At 42.1% G+C, this 19601-nt stretch overlaps 1 protein-coding gene across 2 annotated transcripts in view; it reads right to left on the bottom strand.

Moving 5' to 3' along the window:
* Positions 1-2635: 2635 nt before the first annotated feature.
* The window catches only part of LOC117966526 (ubiquitin-associated and SH3 domain-containing protein B-like), a 42301-nt gene continuing 25335 nt past the window's right edge, over positions 2636-19601 (bottom strand). Inside the window, exons 2-14 of one of the 2 annotated variants that reach the window (XM_034912712.2) lie at positions 12848-12901; positions 12055-12241; positions 11358-11556; positions 10669-10838; positions 9976-10184; positions 9645-9768; positions 8884-9004; positions 8511-8633; positions 8126-8218; positions 7553-7697; positions 6991-7097; positions 6778-6887; positions 2636-6519 (exon numbers count right to left, since the gene is read on the bottom strand). In XM_034912712.2, coding sequence (XP_034768603.2) covers positions 6382-6519; positions 6778-6887; positions 6991-7097; positions 7553-7697; positions 8126-8218; positions 8511-8633; positions 8884-9004; positions 9645-9768; positions 9976-10184; positions 10669-10838; positions 11358-11556; positions 12055-12241; positions 12848-12901 — 1780 coding nt within the window. In that variant the 3' untranslated portion in view covers positions 2636-6381. The remainder of the gene's footprint in view (positions 6520-6777; positions 6888-6990; positions 7098-7552; positions 7698-8125; positions 8219-8510; positions 8634-8883; positions 9005-9644; positions 9769-9975; positions 10185-10668; positions 10839-11357; positions 11557-12054; positions 12242-12847; positions 12902-19601) is intronic. The other variant, XM_059009429.1, reaches the window with a different exon arrangement.

Raw genomic sequence — 19601 nt, 5'->3', positions numbered from 1 at the left:
CACTTGTTCGGGACCCCCTGAAGCTGTAATCCTTTGAGGTCTGGCGTCCTGAGAGAGCCGAAAAAAGGCAGATATCATTGACAGCATAATATTCCTCTCCTCCTGACAAACAACAGCGTTTAAGGACTGATCTGTGCCACCATCGTAGGGCGTGGGAGACGATTAGCAGATATAATCAATCCAGGTATATTGAAGCACAAAAATCCAATGAAATAATTCTACTTAATCTTACGTTGTATATTTTCACTTGAAAGTTTCGGTATGTAAAGGACTCAAAGATTATGGTAAACATGCAGTTCCCTCTTTACTGCGGTATGGGACTTACGCATTCAAAAGTCAAATATAGCAAATATTGTAAACGTTTATTATTAAAAGTGGCAGCCTTGGTGATGACTCAAGCGAAGCAGCTATGCAAGAGGAGTGCAAAGAAAGCCTCCACCTCAAAAGCTCTCCAACTAAACACGTGTATTTCTCGTTATACAGTACAGTGCCAACTGCAGCCCATTCCAATTGGCAACCCTTGGAGTGCCATACAGTATTAAACATAATATGCTGCAACCAATACTCGAATGAAGAATCAAACCAGAATGAAAGAGAAGTGTTTTCATTACCGTGAGGTAAAAACAGCAGGCACTGGAGTTAGTGATGGAAAATCAATTTCACTTGTTTCCTGGACGGGGATTGTAGTGAAATTGAACTTTATTTCCTGTTGGATCTGACAAATAAAACCTACAGCTTTGTAATGTATAAGTACGTTGCTAAGTCTAAATGTAATTATACAGGATAGGTTTCTGGCATAGACCATGTTTATATACAGATGCATAGCCTTTCCTTGGTCTCAAATGTGGATTTGCTTGCGGTAAGAAATAACACAAAAAAAAACATATGTTGTATTTCTTATATCTGCTGGGGGCAGAGTGTTGCAGGGGGGACATGTTAAGCATTACACACTGGTGTACCAGCTGTACTTAGAGAGAAGACATTCTACACAGGGAGGTTAAAAACCTGAGGCTTATGAAGACACCAGGATGTGACGACTCAAACAGAAAATGATCTACATGATTAAGATAACTGTGTGATTTCAGTTCTGTACCATGTTGCTCTTTAAGTGCACTGTTCCAAATAATGAAGCCTGTAACTTAAAACCTCAAACTGAACCTCTGCAGTATGTCCAGCGCACCCCGCCTGTTCTTCTCCACTTGAGATTCTGACCCCTGCACCAGCCTCATTGCAAGTTCAGCAAAAATGTGTGTTTGAAAATTCCTGGAGGACTGCAGTTTATCTAGGAAGCAGGCTAGCATGGAGCTGCACCACGTCCTTGTCAAATGGAGGACCGGCCCTTTGCTTCTGGAATGGCAGTCTGCTTCCACGTAGGAGGCTCGATACATCGGATTCTCTTTGGAGTCGGACGGCCTCAGTCATGCCAAAAAAATGACTTTCGCTTTGGAACACCCTAGCCGTCACTCAGCTTGAACACTAACTGCGTTTAGATGGAAACTAATATTTAGAGCAACCGATTTCCTAATCGTGTATCGTACAGGTAATGCAGTAATCGATACTCCGAGGGGGGCGGGGGGCGCAATGTCAATGTAAATCAATAACCGATTCATCAATTGATTGTTGCAGCTTTACTAATATTCCCATAGAATTCAGATTACATTCAGATAAATGTAACAAGCATGTGGTATATTAAAAGGTCAGGTTTTAACAAGCATGGTACAGTTAGAGGGACACTTAGCACACTTTCAGTTATTTTAACTGACTTTGAACCCCACTGTCTGAGAACATCTCTACCAAAAAAAAAAAAAAAAGTAAACCCATTTGAGTGGACAGACAGTGACACCTAGTGTTCCACTGGTGCAACAGCACCTTCTGGAAAGAGCAGTGCAGTGACTGCTTGATCGGATGTTAAGCCTCTGAGAATGCTCTGCCAATCAGGTTCCCCATCCTGGTCCTTAAAGACTCAGCCGTATCCAATGAAATGCTAAAGATTGCCAGACCACCCACATACTTCTCTCTGCAGCTGAGGCACAGAAGACAAAGAATCAGGGTGTGTACAATCTGCAGAGAAAGAAGATTGCTGGCCAAGAGTAATATATTCATGGCAGTGTCCATATTAAATCAAGGATGCTCCTTTTTTTTTTCCATGAGTAGCAACATAAGTACCATGTCGGTATGTGGGGCCACATTCCAGGGTTTTCTTGAAAGGAAATACACATGCCAGTGGCAAGTGAATCTAAACGTTAAAGGGCTACTACTGTGCAGAATGGGTTTCGAATGCATCAGTATATGTTGTATTGCTATATCACAGGAGTGCTAACCAGTGCTTCCTTATCTCTTATTAGATGAACATCATTTCTTGTCCCCAGATTTATTTTGTATGTTAATTGTGGATATGCAAATACCTCAAATACAATGTTATAGATAAGTGGCCATCAATGAACTCTTTTTGGCTGAACTGAATTTTGGAATACAGCATACGGTCCACAACGTTGGACCCCTGGGATTAGTTTAGTGCATGCCAAGAAACTGAAAATATTTTGCAAGTTTGTAAGCAATATTGCAAAAACCAGCTTCTGAATAATACAAAAAAAAGCCATCTTTTTGCCAATAAAACATTTATTTGCAAACATCATTTATACATTTTCGAAGCAGTAAATAATTAATCGATCATTTGCAACATTCTTTAGACATTTTAAATGCATAAAAAAATGAAACAATAATTTAAATACATAAAGCATTTTAGAAGAACATGACTTTATTGAATTTTTTCAAGTAGAGGCCTGCTTTTTCAGTTTGATTTAGTAAGCTTGTTTTTGTTGTTGTTTCTGATCAATGCATGCAAAAATATATTGTGGCGCCCATACGAACCATGTGACCTACAGTTACCATAGCACCAGGCTTCTTAATACAAGGGACAAAACAAAAACAGTAGGGTAGAGCGGATTCGAAGCTACAGCCTATAAGAGCACAGAAAACAAACGCCAAAATCAAATCAAAGAAATGTTGGTTTTTTTTGCACTCCATACTGAAGTAAACATTAAAAGGATTACTAAATAAAATAAAATCAATAGTTTGTTGGGGGTTTTTTTGCACTCCACACGGAGATGAACATTAAAAGGAATACAAAAATGAAATAATTCCACAGATATGACCTGCTGTGCTCATTCATTCTATACACTGTAGGTCATGCGTGTGAAGTTGTGAACCCATGGGATTCTCATTTTCATATCTGGTACTATACCAAGTTAAAGGAAGTTTTCAGTTTGCTTGTCTTTTCAGGCAGTCCCGGGTGGTTAAAGCATGTCACTGGCTGCAATGCATGCCAATCATTAGGAAAAGCAGCTGGTTGGTTAATGAAGTCGATGAAGGGGTGGGGACAATTACAGAGGAAGTGCATCTGAAAGTAAGGCTTGCAAAACACTTGGTATACACTAGAACTATATATATATATATATAATTTTTCGTTCCACAGCTGTTTTCTCATGCTAAGCAGATCATTTAATTCTGTACGTTTTTCACCAATAACTTCAACTCTCGACAGCAAGATACAAATTTATAAGAATCCAAGTTAAGTAGACCAGTGTTTTTGGCTAGTGCCTTCATTCACTCCAATACATCGTAAAGCACTAGCTGGTCTACTTGTAAGCGTGTCTGAAAAATGACCAGAAGATTTGACTCAATGTTTAGTTTGGAAGGACAGGAGTTTGTAACTAGGTATAACATTGGAGTGTGATCAATTAAAGAAGGCTAACCTAGGCTTTAAAATTAATTTTCTGACCTTATACTGGCAGTAGAAGACTGTAAAGCAGTGCTTACCAATGATTTACAAGACTTGAATATAAAATCAGGATTTTCTTTAAATCGATTAAAAATGAACAATACTTTTTTTTAAAGAAATGTTTTCTTAAGGATTTTTTTTTTATAGCCCATTTTGATGAATGAAACCAAGTCAGTCCTTTTTATTCTCGTTTATTCTCGTTTCAGATCACTGTTCAACCCACAAGAATGCTTCTACACACTCTCCTAATAACAGCCCTTCAAAGTTTGGAGAATAGAGCTCTTTTGTATCTATTATTGTCATGTTAAAAAAACAAATAACAGCAATTCTCATACTACAGTGCAATGCGCATCTATAGGCTTGTGTGACAAGCCACATATACATTCAGATGACTTTCTCCAAAGTAGTTTAAACTGAGCGGACACAAATAATGATTCTCTTTTCACATTTTACAACCCCCCCCTCCCCCCCCACACTTTTAGCTTGAATTGGAAGCTGAGAGTTATACCCTTCCCACACTACTTGAATAATGCATCTTGTCATTGCCGTTCACTTTATTCCCAATCACATTTTCATGCATATATATATAGAATATAGAATATAAAAATATAATAATAAATAAAATATTGTCACACTCGTACAATTCTATCATTGGCTATTCAGTATGACATGCATATTTTGTTTATGCCTGAAGGTTTCAGTTGAAAGGAATCATTAGATCATTAAGTGTGTAGTAAATTACTTCACTAGCACATTTATAGATTTAAATTGAAATAAGCGAGTGTAGTTACCGAGGCATCAAAAGCCGGTAAGACGTCCACTTTTTTTTTTTCAAACACACTTTCCCTAAACACCGCTCTTTGTTCTTAATCACAGTATGTACAGCTTGTGCATTAAAGGAATATGTTACTGGAAAACGTGAATAAAAATACAGAAACAGTTGTTATAAACATGACGGTCGCGCATTACTCCGGTAGTGTGAATAGGGTAGTTATCGGCTGGTTTCACTGACCTGATTAGCAGGAGATAAGATTGTCCAAGAAAAGAAAAAGTGCCGGTCAGGACCTGTGAAACTGACCTTCATCAGACAGAGCGCTGTGCCATTGCACTTTGTGTCTAAAGACACTGAATGCATTTTGAATAAATAAATAAGGCATAAAGCATGTTCTTTCTTAAGCGGATCATTTACAAGCATCAGGTTCATTAAATAAAATCAGATCGCAGCGTAGTACTTTAAAATAAAGCTGATGGGTGAGTGATATATTTGTAGCTGCTACACAATCTTTGCTAGACCCCAGCTGAATCTTCAATAGAACTCTTCTGCTACTCTCTATTACTTACATTGTACGAATGCAAAATTACTACAGGTAGAAATGAAAGGCAACCAAGTCTTTCAATAAAACCTTTTCTTAGTTCTCTCTAGCATTTGCACAAGATCCTTATTAAAACCAGATGTTTTACAGCACTAGCCCAGTGGTGGTCAATACGTCAAGTAATCCATTTTGGTGTGATCCGCCAGCAATAAAGTGAATAAGTGTACAAAAAGTTTATTAACCAATCATTATGATGTGGCATTAGGCAAAGAAATATAACAGCGGCAGAACAAAACACAAATGTCACAGGAAATGAGTGGGGCTTCAGTACGTTCTGCATATTAATGATTACTCGTGCAAACCTTAGCATGCTTTTGTTTTGACCATTTTTCTTAACTTTTTAGACTTTACACTGTGAAAATGTAGTCTCAAACATGTATGCAGGACCAAAAACGGCCTCTACTTTTTGCATACCAAATTTTTTGGTAAGCAGTGCACTGGTTTGGATGCCAATGACTTGCATAAAATCCCTTAATTCACAGCGTCCTCTCTCGCTATACCTCTAGGTCAGAATATTTTATAATGCAATCTGAAGTTTAAAACTATTTTGCATAAAAACTGTCTGAGATCCCCCAAAGGTCTTGTAATCCACCTTTGAACCACGTATTGGCCACCACGGCACCAGCCTTCCTTTGATTGCCGTTTCCAGCCCGCCTACCAATCAAAAACAGCGGCCCCACCCCTGCAGCTATCTCCCAATCAGAATCGGTGAAAGCGCTTAAGTGGGTGGAGTTTAAAGGGCTGTCCAAAAAGTCTTCACAGTGTCTGTAATTAACAGGGCTCTGTAGGAGATTGAAGAAAAGTACTTTTCTCACTTTAAAATGTAGAAGTAACTTTTTTTCTGTTATATAAAAGGGGTGGGGAGCTATGCTTGTATGAAACCGCCTGCAATGTGTATGTAGATCAGGGGCAAATGGATGGCCCACTCTTTCAATGATTGCTCCCGCTTTCTGAAAAGGTGCAGCACCTCTCAGTTAAACTGCATGATAGGCCACTCCATGTTTAGCACATTCTATGACAGGACGACCAGTCTTCAAACCATGTGGACCAGAAAACCAGCTTGGCTTATAGATACATAGAATATAGATTTATATTTATAGATGTAAATGTTGCAGATCTGTCTGTAAATGCACAAATAGGAGGCTTTCTGGAAGATGGAAAGAGAGGGGGGAGGGGGTTTGAAAAGCTCATGCTGAAACGCTGAATCTGTTTGTGTGCGTGTTTCTCTCAGTCCTGCACCAGAGTCTCCCTCCAGTTGAACGTGTGGTTTGGTCCGTGGGTGAGAGGCAGGATAGGGGGGTCCACTAGCTGCCAGACTCCAGTGTCTCCCAGCTCCTCGCTAGCACAGAAACCCAGGTACGGAATCTACAGGGAACACACAGGACTTACTATACAAAGAAAGCAATAATGCACGACAGGGGCTTCATGCATGGTCCAATATCCACACGTTCAGGAGAAGTCTGTGTTGAGGCATTTTTAAATAAAAAAATAAAAACTATATGAACATTAGATGTTTCATTGGACTTTACGAAGCAAAAAGTGTTAATTCTACAGGGTGATGCAAAACGTTTGGCCATACTGTACACTTGAGAGCAGCTGTACTGAAGACTAATGCACACAAACCTTCCGAACGACCTGCACAAAGTCCTTGGAGTTCTGAGGGGGCAGTCCCTGAAGCTGCCTAGTACAGGCCTCCAGCGATGAAGCGTGTGCAACAATCAGGATGTTGTTACCTGCAGCAGGAAGAAAGAGGAGACGCTTAGAGACAGACAACCAATCGGCTTCATCATTTTAGCCTTGCTTCGAACCGCGATTCAAAACGCTGGTCTTGCCTACCTTTGCTTTTGCAGTCAAACAGAATTTCCTTGGTAACTTGATAACTTCTACCGATGTATGTTTCGTAGGCTTCGGAAACCGTTAGCTTGCTTACTGGTATATGAGGTCTGTGGGAGAGAGAGATAAAAAAATGAAATCAAGTAGACAACATTCACAGTTAAGCTGGTGGTATTAAAATTAATAACAATGTATGTTTCAACACGTTTACTACAGAATTAAAGTCTGAGATTAAATATTCCCACTATTTTTTAGGGGAAAATCGAAAATCGCAAAGTGCTTTTTTTGTTATGGTTCCCTTTTGTGATGCTTGCAGTCACTCTGAGTGGTTCTTCTTGCAAACATGTTGATAAGTCTGCTTTGAAGCTCTCTGACTAAATTCAGGAGCTGCTCATCAGCTCATCATAAAAAATGAAAGGGTACAGTGAAACTTCAGAAAATTCAATTTTCTAGTTGCTGATTTCCAAACCGAACAACTATATATTTTTAAAACCTTTATTTTGATAATTCTTTTAAAAGGATGTGCACGCCACGCGGACTCCTGCATGCCAGGAAGGGACCCCACCTGTATGTTGTATCCACACTGAAGTTGGCAGCAGCGAGATCTGCCACAGAGATCCAGGCTGGCAGAGTGTTCCCAGAGACCCACTTGGTCCACTCAAACAAGCCCGGCTCCACCCGGATTTTCAGACTGTTCTCCTGCTGCAAACCTGCAAGAGGCAGAGCCATCAGACATGGGAGAGCCTGCTCTGCCTGGATAATCACAAGCTGCAAGTACTACAAGCTGTTGTACTCTTGGCAGATAAGGGATAACTGTAATGAATGCGTCCCTTTAAGAATCCTCCTTCATGTTTGCAGCTTTCTGGATCGAGATTTAAGACTGCATTAGCTGGGACTTTAATGTTTTGCAAGAGGAGCTCTTTATTGGCTAGAAGCGTGTTTTTGCTTATGTCTAAGAATAGGGTGTGAGGGAGAGAGCAGTTCAGTCTCCATGCCTCTAGCCTGCCCTGGACTGGATCAATGTCTTTGTCAGTGCAAAGTCCACATGTACAAACCCGGGGAACTCACCAGGAACTGTAGCACTGTATACAAGACCAATAAACTAGCAGACTCTTCTGAAACAAATCCGGCGTCATACCTCTCAGAATGTTATGTGCAGTTTGGACGCAGCGCAATGACGGGGAACAGTACACGTATTCAATTACAGTGTTGCTCTCCAACAGCGCCTCTCCTGAAATGCAAGAACAAAACAACAGGTTTGAAAACCAGCGCAATACAGTGACAAATGTATTTCCCTGGTTTCAAAAGTAGTGTAGCTACTGATTGGAATAATTTTGTCTTGCATCCTCAGAGTACTTGTCAGAGGTTGTTACAAAAAAATCTAGATTCTAATACGCTGAAGAAGAGTGATTACACGTTTGATTTGACCCGCTGGGCTGTGGTGCATTAGAATAAAACTGCAGGAAGCATGGGTTGGACTCCCGTTCTGTGCCCAGTTTGCTAATCCTACCCACGCCACTCACCCACAAGTCGGGCCTGCGTGGAGCCGAACACTGTGATTGGGGCGTCTTTATCGTAATCCCGGAATCCACCACTCCTCTGAGGCAGACTGGCAGGCATGTTCAAGTTTGAGCGAACATATCGACCTGGAGAACAAAACACACCAGGGGAGGCGGGGAAGCATATTAGCGTGGCACGCTGAAGCCCGTAGGTGAAGCATTGTGCACTGAAGCCTGCGCAACACTAATATGCTACCCCAGTGCTCCCATTATCAAATCTGAGGAGACTTTTCAGAAGCATACTTATACAGAACACACGATAGGCTATGAAGTCCTGTGTTTCCACAATAGAAGCTTCAGCAGCAAATCATGTAAAGCAACACAGCACAGAATTCACCTTTGACATCGAAGCACTGCGAGAGCCAGTGCTTCCCAAACACCACGTCCATGCGCTCGCCATGGCGACAGACGAACAGGCCGCGCTTCACCGAGCGGGGAGTGGAATTTACTTGCAGCACCTAGCCCAGAGAGAGAGAGAGAGAGAGAGATAGAGAGAGAGAGAGGCGAGAGAAGGAGAGAAGGAGAGAGAGAAGGAATAGCATTGGAAAACATACATGTTGTCTTTGATTTGCTTTATTGGTTACAACAGGATTCGCAATTTTGCTATGTAAATTGTACACCAAAATACAACAAGTTACAAGAGGATACTAATCTATCTGGTGAAGATCCAGTTTTTGGAAAGGCTGTGCAATACATTTAAATAAACACAAGGGGAAGTAACGAGCCACAAACTCACACAGCAGCATCACATGTTTATAGCAGACAGATTTTCCAGGCCCAGCCAAATCGGAGTGCAGTCTGGAGATGTGTTTTTAACCAGACAAACAGGTATTTACTATTTGTATCGAATACGAAACACATGGTTCATTCATTGCTGCTACTGACTAAATGGTAAGTTCTCGTTTTCCACTTTCAAAGAAGACACCAATTTTAAGTTCAACCACAGATAATCCTATGTTGTACAAATAAACATTGTGATTAGAACCAGGTAGCAACACTCACCAACAATCTTAAGAGTCAAGTACCCCAGCGATAGAGCCCCCCCCCCCCCCCTTTAAATAACCCTGCCTGGCTGCTCTACGGCCAGTGTTCTAGTACCTGCATGGGCTGGCAGATGACACTGAGGGTGGGGGACTCTCCTGGACCATGCTCCTCCTGCAGCCTGCCATCAAGGGCTCCATCGCACCCCCTCGGGGAGGCTGCGTTCTGGAAGGAGTGGGACCTGGAGAGAGGTAGGGTTATTATTCTTTTAGTAGTTCCATTAATACATGTGGCCAGTCACCCTGCGGATGAACGGTGCCTCGCCGATGGTTCTCCTAGGCAAGATCTGAAACTCAGCACAGCACTTGCAGGCAATATTCCCATTTTAAAGACCCCTCAGGCTGGAAAATGGGGTTCAACCTGCTCCAAAGCCAACGAAGGTCCTTACCCGTGGAAGACCCAGGTGTCACACTCATCGGCCCTCATGATGTAGTTCTCAGGGAGCAGCCCGGTGCAGCCTGTGGTCAGGGACGTGCCGTAGATCCAGCCCTCGCTCGTGCTGGTCTGCTCCATCACACACATGAAGATGAAGTCTCCCGGGACCAGCTCCAGCTCATCATCATTCTGAGGGGCGTAGGGGTACATCACCCGCAGGGTCTGGAGGAGGGGGGTGGGGTGGGGGCACAGTCTCGGAGTTAGAGAGCTACATCAGGACTGATCTAGAAAAGCGTTTTACTGCTAGAAAAGGGAAGATAAAACTAGCTGAGTGCTGCAAATCTAATGCATAAGAACTAATGTGTCTTTGAAGAACAGGGCCAGATGTTTCAATGACACAAAACTAACAATAAACAGCAAGTTCATTTATAGGAGCGCTAAGCAAGGTTTTCGAATGTGTTTTCTAACCTCTTGTCAGCTGCATAAACATTATCACTGGTCTCCAATTTGAATTCAAGAAGTATTTTAAAAGCAAGGCTGTTGATGAACTGCTGCATCCTGCTACCTTTCATCAGTTGGTCACAAGGTCGGATTGTAGTTCACATGAAATCACTGGGTACTGGGAAGCAGTAGAAACTGTCAGGATACTGTCTGGAGGTCAGTGGACAGTTCTCTGTCTCGTCTACGCTGAGCTCAAACGTGTCACCTCGTGATTGGCGAAGCGAATGTCCCTGGAGAAGAGCACTGCCACCCAGTCGCAGCCCAGATTGATGTCAATGCCTTTGGCCAGCTTCTCCAGGGCAGCCAGGTGGTTAGCTTGGAACTGATAAGCCAGGGTGACGTGCAGCTGCTTCTTGTGGGGCTCCACGCGCACATCTGCAGAGGAGGGAACCCAGGTCAGCAACAGCAAGCGCAGGCTTCACTATGTACAAGAGTGCAGAACCTTTACCATTCGCATTCTCCCATCCTCCCTTCTGCGGAGTTCAGACTAGCTCCCACTGGTTGTCATGTGATGCTGTTCCCTATCCACATAACGTCAGCTCATCACGTTTTGAAAACGTGACTGTGAATTAAGTGAATGACAATGCGTGTTGAGCGCACATTCATTTAGGTAATGGACTGGACATTACCCAACTCTTTACAGCAAAACCTATAACTCTTAGTGCTATATTTAGAAATACAAAATTCAATTTAATGACAAACGTTTCAGCAACTAGAAGTCTTTCTGAACCCCAGTCACTGAAGACATTGAGAAAGTCAGCTAGTCGAAACGGTTGTCATTGAACTTATTGGGTAACTTCTAATAGTTCAATAAAATGGATAAACCAAACGTACAGACCCTAGAAGTGTGAGCCACCCCCTCTCCTTCCTGATCCGAAGCCCAGAGCGCCTCACCTGCTTTGCTGGCTGCTTCCGTGGCAAAGTCGGCTGCGAATGTCTTCAGCACCTCTGCGCACTGCTCCTCCACGAAGAGGCCGATGAAGTTGGAGGATGTGTAGAGCTCCAGAGGCAGGGGGATGGGGAAGCGAGTCCTCCACTGGGTTACTGTGGTGAGCAGGGCCTCACACAGAGCCTCCACTTTGCTGTCAGCACACTGCGGAGAAGAAGAGGAAAAACCTGTCAGCCGACTGCGGACTACTGCTGCAGAGCTGACAGGATATAAAACCACAATGCTTACTGGGAAAAGAGATTACAGCCGTAGCATACGCCATTTTTAAAGGAAACCTTTCAGTATTACATTTGTGCTTGCACATTCATTTAGGTAATGGATAGGGTATTACGCAACTCTTTACAGAGAAAACGGCATCATCCAAGCACCTCTGTCATTCAAAAACATTAAGGAAATATTTCATTGCTATTAAGCAATGCATGACAATTGATATTACATTTAATTGTGCTCGCACATTCATTTAGGTGATCGGCAAATCACTTCAGTGATCTTAAGCAGCAAATTAAAATACGGAAATGGTTCAATAAGGAAGACAAATGTGTATCGCACTAATAAGAAAGTAAGAACACGTCTAGGCTATGTTTGCACCGTTAATAAAAAGACACGTTGTAACAATGCTTTAAAAAGGCTCTGTCCGCTCACCATGAAGAACTGGCAGAGAGTGATATGAGGAAAGATGTTGTGCGCCTTGTTCTTGCCGCAGGACATGCGCGACTGCTGCCAGAACTCGGAGAGCTTGTGCGCGAGCGGGCCGCTGGGCCGCAGATACAAAACATACTCCCTGGGGAGGGGGTCGTCCAGGAAGGGGTCATCGATGTGAGAGAAGAGCCTGCAATGACACACACACACACACACTGGGGTCAGCTCCCACAGCACACAACGGAACGACCGTGTGACAGGGGGTCCTGGGAAACAATAAAAGAACCTTGGCTTCATTTAATCAGTTGCATAGTGTGGTGCAGATAGTCAACGGGGAGCGGTCACCCATTTTAACACTTGTCGTCAAAGTTTCTTTTAGTGTTTCTAAATTCAGCGTTATTGAGTGTTTAATAGTTCTGGGTGGCATACTGGTTACATACACTCTCTACCCCCTCCCACTTCATATCATCTACATTTACCTAACCCTTTAACTTCTTACCTGTTCAATATCCTGTTCCTTAGGATTCTCTACTGCTGTTTCTGCAGAGGTCATTATTTGCCATGCTTAGGGGAAGTAAGGGGGGGAAGCATATAAGCACTGCACACTGCAGCCTGTGCAACACAGATAAGCTTCCCCACAATTAGGCTGAGGAGATGCAGTTTCTCACGGGACGGTAAGTAAGCATGGTAAACAAAGACAAGACAACCACCAAGGGTTATACCAGTGTAACAGGACACACATCAACTAAATGTAGACGGTTTACTATGATAAGCATCCCTTTGAGTTCATACCAACCAATCACAAGCTGCCTGCACACTCCTTCCTCCGGTAGACACAAGAGCTTTCTGCCTGCAGGGGAACAGAGAGAAAAGACAGGGCCTGTCAGTGGATTTGCATCCTGCTTTACATAAACAAAGCTAAATCAATGGTGTTTGTGAAAGTGTTTCACACTGTGCCAAATGTGTCGAGTCACAGCCCCCCTGGACAACGACTTCGTTCGAAAAGGATCTACCAACAGCGGGTAACAAAAAACTAAAATAATCGAATAAAATGACTGCATTCTTTATTTTAACCCCAATATTCTGTTTCAGTAATGAAAACACCAGTAAGGTATCATTTACAGTTTGGCCATGTTGCCAATAAGTTGTACTTCATTGAGTAGTTCAGTTCAGTGTGATGTTTGTTCGTAATAAAATTGCATTCTCAAAATAATACTCATGTATTCCTGAGTCACTCGGCCTACCCAAAAGAGTAAAACAGTTACCCTAGCAACAGCCAGCACTGAGCACGCATTCTGGTTGGCTGATAATTATGATAAGCCTCTTGATAATCGGTCCCACAATTTTACAGTCAGGGAGCAGAGAAAATAAGCTTCAAGGATGACTAGTGATGTGGAAAGCAAATCTGAAGCAGGTTTGACAAGTTCTCCAAGATCAGTACTGTTAACCATTCACGATTTCCAGTTCATGGACGTCTCTAAATCCTGAAGCCATTTTCTTTTGATAGAAATCTAGCTTCACACAGACTAATACCGTATAAAATAAAAGCATTGCAGTTATGCATCTAGAACTTCAAAATATGTACCGTAGTAATCGAATAAAACATAGTTCTAGAATTAGACAGCTCTCATGTGCTATGAAGAATTAGGAAACCATAACTTACATTCTTAAATAACTTGTTGGAATAAACATCCATGCAATGTTGCTCCATACTCAGTTTTCATTTCTCTGTAAATCTGCCTTGCCCTAAGCTTTGCGTTTGTCTGGAGAATCCTATGTGCCGGCACTGACGAAGCCTTCCTCACTCATGTGAGAATGGGACAACCTTTCAACTCTGGCGGCCCACCTACTCTCGCAGTCTGAATGTACTCTTTGAGGGAAGATGGGGGTGGAAATGTGCAGTGGCTAAAGTTTCATCTGCTTAAAATTCAATTACAGGTTTAGGAGAGCTGTAAGGGGAAGCACTCCTGGCCCCCGCCTGTAGCCAGTGCCAGGGCCCCTTACCTTCTGAAGCACATTAAGCTCAGGTTTCATCCTGGTATTGATTTGTAATGCACTGCAAGCAGCAGATTGTCTGAGTTTAGCTGACCGTGAACAAGCCATTAGCGCTGATCTCCGCGAGGAGTAAGAATTCGGTTTCCAGTTCCAGCGGATGACCCTCGCAGTAGAAAGGACAGACAGGAAGCTCAAAAGGATGGCTTCACTATTTATACATGACTAATACGTCTGAAGACTGCAATCAAATGCAGCGTTAGTGGCCTCCTTCTTGAAAAGAGCTTCTGTGGGATTGAACTCAAGGGCATGTCTGGTTTCTTACGACTTCACTAGAAGGACTGGATGGCATGATGCAATGACAGGATATGAAAGCATTGCAATTCCACAGTAAGACTGCTCTCAAGGCCATTTGTAACATTGTTGGTTCATTGGAATCAAGTTGGGTTGCAAAAGCTTGGTGGGCAGATATGTAATGTTCTGCAATATTCGACTAGTAAGAAGATTAGAGAGGTCAGATTTTTACTTCCCTTTAAATTAAAATTACAACCTCAAAATGAGGTACTTTAAGAAATTTAGGTAAGTCATAGTTGGTCATAAGCACTGACCCCTTTTCCAGCTGTTTCTGTAATTTACTTTATCGTCTTTGTTGAGAATATTGATCATTGTGTACAAATCCAACAGAAATATAAACACTGGATAATCCATGATTATAGGTTAAGTCACAGCAAGACAAACACAGACTTCTGTCAATGAGCAGCTCACTCCTTGTCACCTGGAAGCATTATTTTTAAGTATTTCCCCTTTCTTCCCTACCAGGATTACAGCCCCAGATTTCACAGACGCGTCCCACAATCCTCAGCGCACACCTCGGCCTGCGTCACTGATGAGGCAGGACGACCAGCTGGATATAGAGCTCCGGAACTCCAGAGTAATCTCCTTGCTCAGGGGGCGAAGGCCCTCCGAGATCCAGCGCTGGCTTCAAATACCCATTAATCACTTTCCACATCGCCAGGGCAGACCCCGCAGCCAATTACCACTGAACTGACAGGGTTTCACAGGGAGCTGGCAGCAGATTGATTGGTAATGGCAAATAAATCACTGCGAGGCGGGCTCCACAGAGCCGGTAGAATGGGAGGGATTAGACAATGCTGTCAAGAACCAAGCAGCTCCTCCTTGACTTTCAATGCAATTATAGCAAGCTGGTTGGTTTGCTGTAGCCCTAAGGACCCCATTTTAATATCTGGGACCGAACGAAGAATTGTCTGTATGTATATATTGTTTGTATGTTATAAACTGCTACTGCAGTTTATAACATGCTCTATAATACCTTAACTATATGTCACTAAATATATGAGGCAAGTTGCACTGTAAATTTAGTTCTATAAGAAAAGCATGGGGACAGCTAAACACAGTTCCTTCGTTTTTTTCTTTGCTAAATATCCTGTAACATAACATCTTAATAACCAATCATTTGAGAAGAGAACTGCACTAAAATGCAACAGAAGATTATTTAACTACACTGTGGCCCTTACTGACTTGCACACCCTGGTTCTTTGAAGGGAGATAGGACATCCCTTGTGCAGTAACCTGAGGGTTTTGGTTTCCTGGATGCTGCAAAACTACATGCACAGATACTGTATTTGCAGGAGAAAAGGGCCATTGTATTTGCAAACGGAACCGAAGACACTTCATATACAGGTTAACCACACCGTGCTTACAATGACAATACAACGACATGACAGGGAAAACTGTTGTGCTATTACATTGAACAACTCTGGAATGTTAAAGCTTGGTTAAAAAACACAAAACAAAAAAAAACAACATGACTTACCTGAGAAAATTAAAAGATTGGTACCCCCAAATAAAACAGTTTTACATGTCTCCAAACATTTCAAATTTATAAAATTGATTAATAGGTCTGTGCCCGTCAGGACTTTGCAAACCTTTCCGACAGGAGACGTGAGGCGTATTACAGTATTCTGTGCTTCATCGGATTTCAACCTCTATTACACATTTACAAGGGTGAAGTCACCTGACTACAGTGTTACTGATGTGCAGGTATTTGATGGAAATAGTTTAAGGAGAGCAGCTACTGTGTAGAAATTACTCTGGTGTACCAATTGCACTTTGTGTTTGAGAGCTCTATTGAGGCCACTTTGAAGCTTCAGAGTTTTATAAAGGTCACCAGATAATACAAAGGGAATCTAAACAAGATGAATACAAGTCAATATAAAAAGAGTGTTATTTCAGATGTACATGCCACGCTGCGTTTAAGTTTTTCCGATTTGTTATAAAATTTATATTTTTCCTTTCAGGCACAAAATAATACCAAAGCCGATTTGGAATAAAAATCTTTGAAAATAGCCCAAAGAAATTTGGAAGATTGTAATGTGACTCAGCTAGGAAAAATGGTTTATGCCAGTGGTCGAATTGTTGTCATTTTTCCATGATTACAATACAAGACGTACTGGAATGTCCATGAGAGCGACTTAAGCCAAGAAGCACAGGAAAAAGCTGTATGTGGTTTTCTTTTAAGTTCAAGTTGGTTAACATGTCTGTACGCCTTCATGGCGTTTCTAAACCTCTCACAAAAAACAACAACACATCACATCACGTCTCCGCCCACACAACAGAAGGCCAAGAAGTCAAAAAACTTACAGCGAGCCTTATTTTGAAGAAAGTGCAACGGCAATTTTTCAAATCATTTTCGAACGAAGAATATTTTTGTTATTTAAGTCACATTGAACCTTTTTGATTATGTTTTTAATGAAGATATTAAATACATATTAGAAACACATGTCAATGTCTACACTGCTAAACGTGCTCAGCAGCACACAGAGAAGCAGCCAGTCCCTTGTTTTAACAGCTGATAAGGACTTCTCTCATGAAACACTGAACCACCACTCACTGTGGGCTTTGTTGAGCTGTGTATTGTCCGTCTGTTTTAAACAGATATGCTTTTGGTCTGGTTTTGGGTTTCCTGCCTGCGAAGTATTTAGTGGTGAAAGGGGCTGGTCGTCAGCCAACTGCGGTTTCATCTCACTGATATGAATTATTTCTGTATTCTCCAAAGATGGTTTCGTACCTTCATAACTCATCCTTCCTGTATTGCTGTTCTTAACAATGGTAGCGTTTGTTTTAAAACAAACTCCCACATTTTTTTTTTTTTTTTTTTTTAATAAGAATAATGAGCTTTAGAGAATAAAAATGGGACGGCCTCTGCAGCCGTTGCCTTCCCAGTACAGTCGGCCATCTTTAAACCCGTTGTCTGCCACACTAATAGAAAACCCGTGGTCCTGCTGTGCCACAGTAAAAACGTCCCTTTTACATACAATCACTTTTGTGAAAGTACGAACTTTGCAAACTTCACATCCCTAATTATTAACATTCAGGACGACCGTTTCTGAATACCACAGCTCCTAATAAAATGACCCCCTCCTTCAGGTCTTGCTACGCAATGTGGAAAGCTGGCGAGGGCTTGCAGATGTGCCGAGATTCTGCAGAACATTAATACTGACCTACTTTTGAGTGACGCTTTATACTTCTGTACTGCCTAATTAGCAGCCTTTAAGAAATGTGGTTTAGGGCTGGTAAGGCGGTAAATGATCTAATTGCAATTCTCCCAGATGGGTTCTAATGAGCATGGTTCAGGGCCAAGGAATTTCATAAGTGAGGAAAACGGGCTCTCGCGCTGCCAACACAACCCGCATGCACTAAAGAAAGTGAGAAAGAGTTTATTTCAAAGCAGTGGTGCTTTCATAACTACACAAATCCAGCTCATTTATAAAGTGGAATGGAATGGTTTTATCAACTTATAGCACTGAAACAGACCACTAGGGGGGGCTGAGGGCACTTCCTTACTGCACAATTAGAAACGTATAGATCTTAGAAGTCTACGACTCTGGCAAATATCCTATGTATGGCAAACCATTGCAAAATATGTTAGAGGCATTTTATAACCATGGGGTGACTGTCCAATGTCTGTGCAAATGTACTGTGGCAAACATTTATAACGGACCGCCTGTAGTGGGAAGTTATAGAGGATATCTAGCTCAGATATTGAACCCAGTGTTGTTAGATGATACAGACACCTTTAAAAAGAAAACGGCCAGAAAGCTGGTACTTCTTAACACGGGCTTACAAACCAGCCCCTTTGAAAACACGTTGTGCACAACACTGTGAAAGTACTGGTGGATAACATGTTGAAAACCCCAGCCCTACACCCAACACAGGCTAGCTGCACAAACAACCCCACAGGCTGGTAACTCTGTACAAAAGCACTCCATTGTTTTTCCTCTCAAAAGGAGTACCACCTCCAGTGGAAAAAGACACATGAAGTCATTTCCGTCCTGTTTGAAAACTACCTAGAACAGCTGTCCACAAGAGAAGCACTGGCATTTTACCACAATGATCTCACTGCACGAGCACTGAGAGGATCAACACCCCTGTACTATATAATGCAACTGTAATCAGATCAGTGAACCACCTGACACACACTGCACCACTGCTCTGCAAGAAGACGAGGGATTATTTATTTCCTAAATGTTTAAACTTTAACACTGAGCACTTGAAATAGTTTGATCATATTGGGGATGTTTGTAAGCCTTCCATCACTATATTAGGAATTACTGCAACATTATTTTTGTGCATGGGTGAATGAAATGCACTGTAAATAATTACTGACTATGAACACTAAGGCTAACCCCTATGTTTACGGCTAGACAGATGAACCGCTTCCATACGGTATACAGTACAGATTAGGAACTATTTCATATGAAAAAGGTGGTGCTGAACAAGTTTCATCACAATTAGACAAGTGGTTATCCAGAACACTTAAACTACACAGAGAAAGACAGCTGGACAGACAGAGAAACAGCTTCCACATACCCAGAGATGACATTTAACACCCCAGACCGCAGGATCAGTAGATTGTATAGAGGAAACAATAACGTAATGCACGGTCTTCATGCACGTTCCCACACACCTGTGCTTTAACCTTGAAACAGTTATCCACTGTGGTGGAAAAAAGTGTCATTGTAGCCACCCTCATTGCCTTTAATATACTTTCTCCCTCACAGCTCTGCGCATCTGTCTGTGCGAGAGGAAGCTGCCTGCCCTCTCAGTTGGAGTTTGGTTGCTTCTTTTAGATCTGAAATATAACGATTGTAATATAAACTGCTTCCGTTGTATAGAAGTTGATATGGCAGGCTGTCCTGTAAATATGTTAGTGCATCAATAAATACACCCTCGAAGCTAAATGTCTGTCTACATTCTTTGAAAGACAGCATTACGAAGGCAGGCACTTCAACAGATATTTCCTTTCATTAAAACGGCAAAATGGATACTACAAAAACGCATACTTGCATGTTTCTGAGCGGACTGATTCGGAACGGAACATTGCTTAAAAGATAACTTTCGATCTTTACTGGCGATCAGACACCTGCTGTTGACCAGTCAGGTTCAACGGAACCAGCTGGTTCCATTTCCTAATTGTTCTTTGAATTGGAGTGCAATTCAAAATGTGCTTCACATAGGAAAATGGAACATCTACGAGG

This window comes from Acipenser ruthenus, chromosome 39, assembly GCF_902713425.1.
Source record: "Acipenser ruthenus chromosome 39, fAciRut3.2 maternal haplotype, whole genome shotgun sequence".
NCBI classification, from domain to species: Eukaryota; Metazoa; Chordata; class Actinopteri; order Acipenseriformes; family Acipenseridae; genus Acipenser; species Acipenser ruthenus.
The sequence above is the reverse complement of the archived record's forward strand: the minus strand, read 5'-3'. Positions and strand labels throughout refer to the sequence as shown.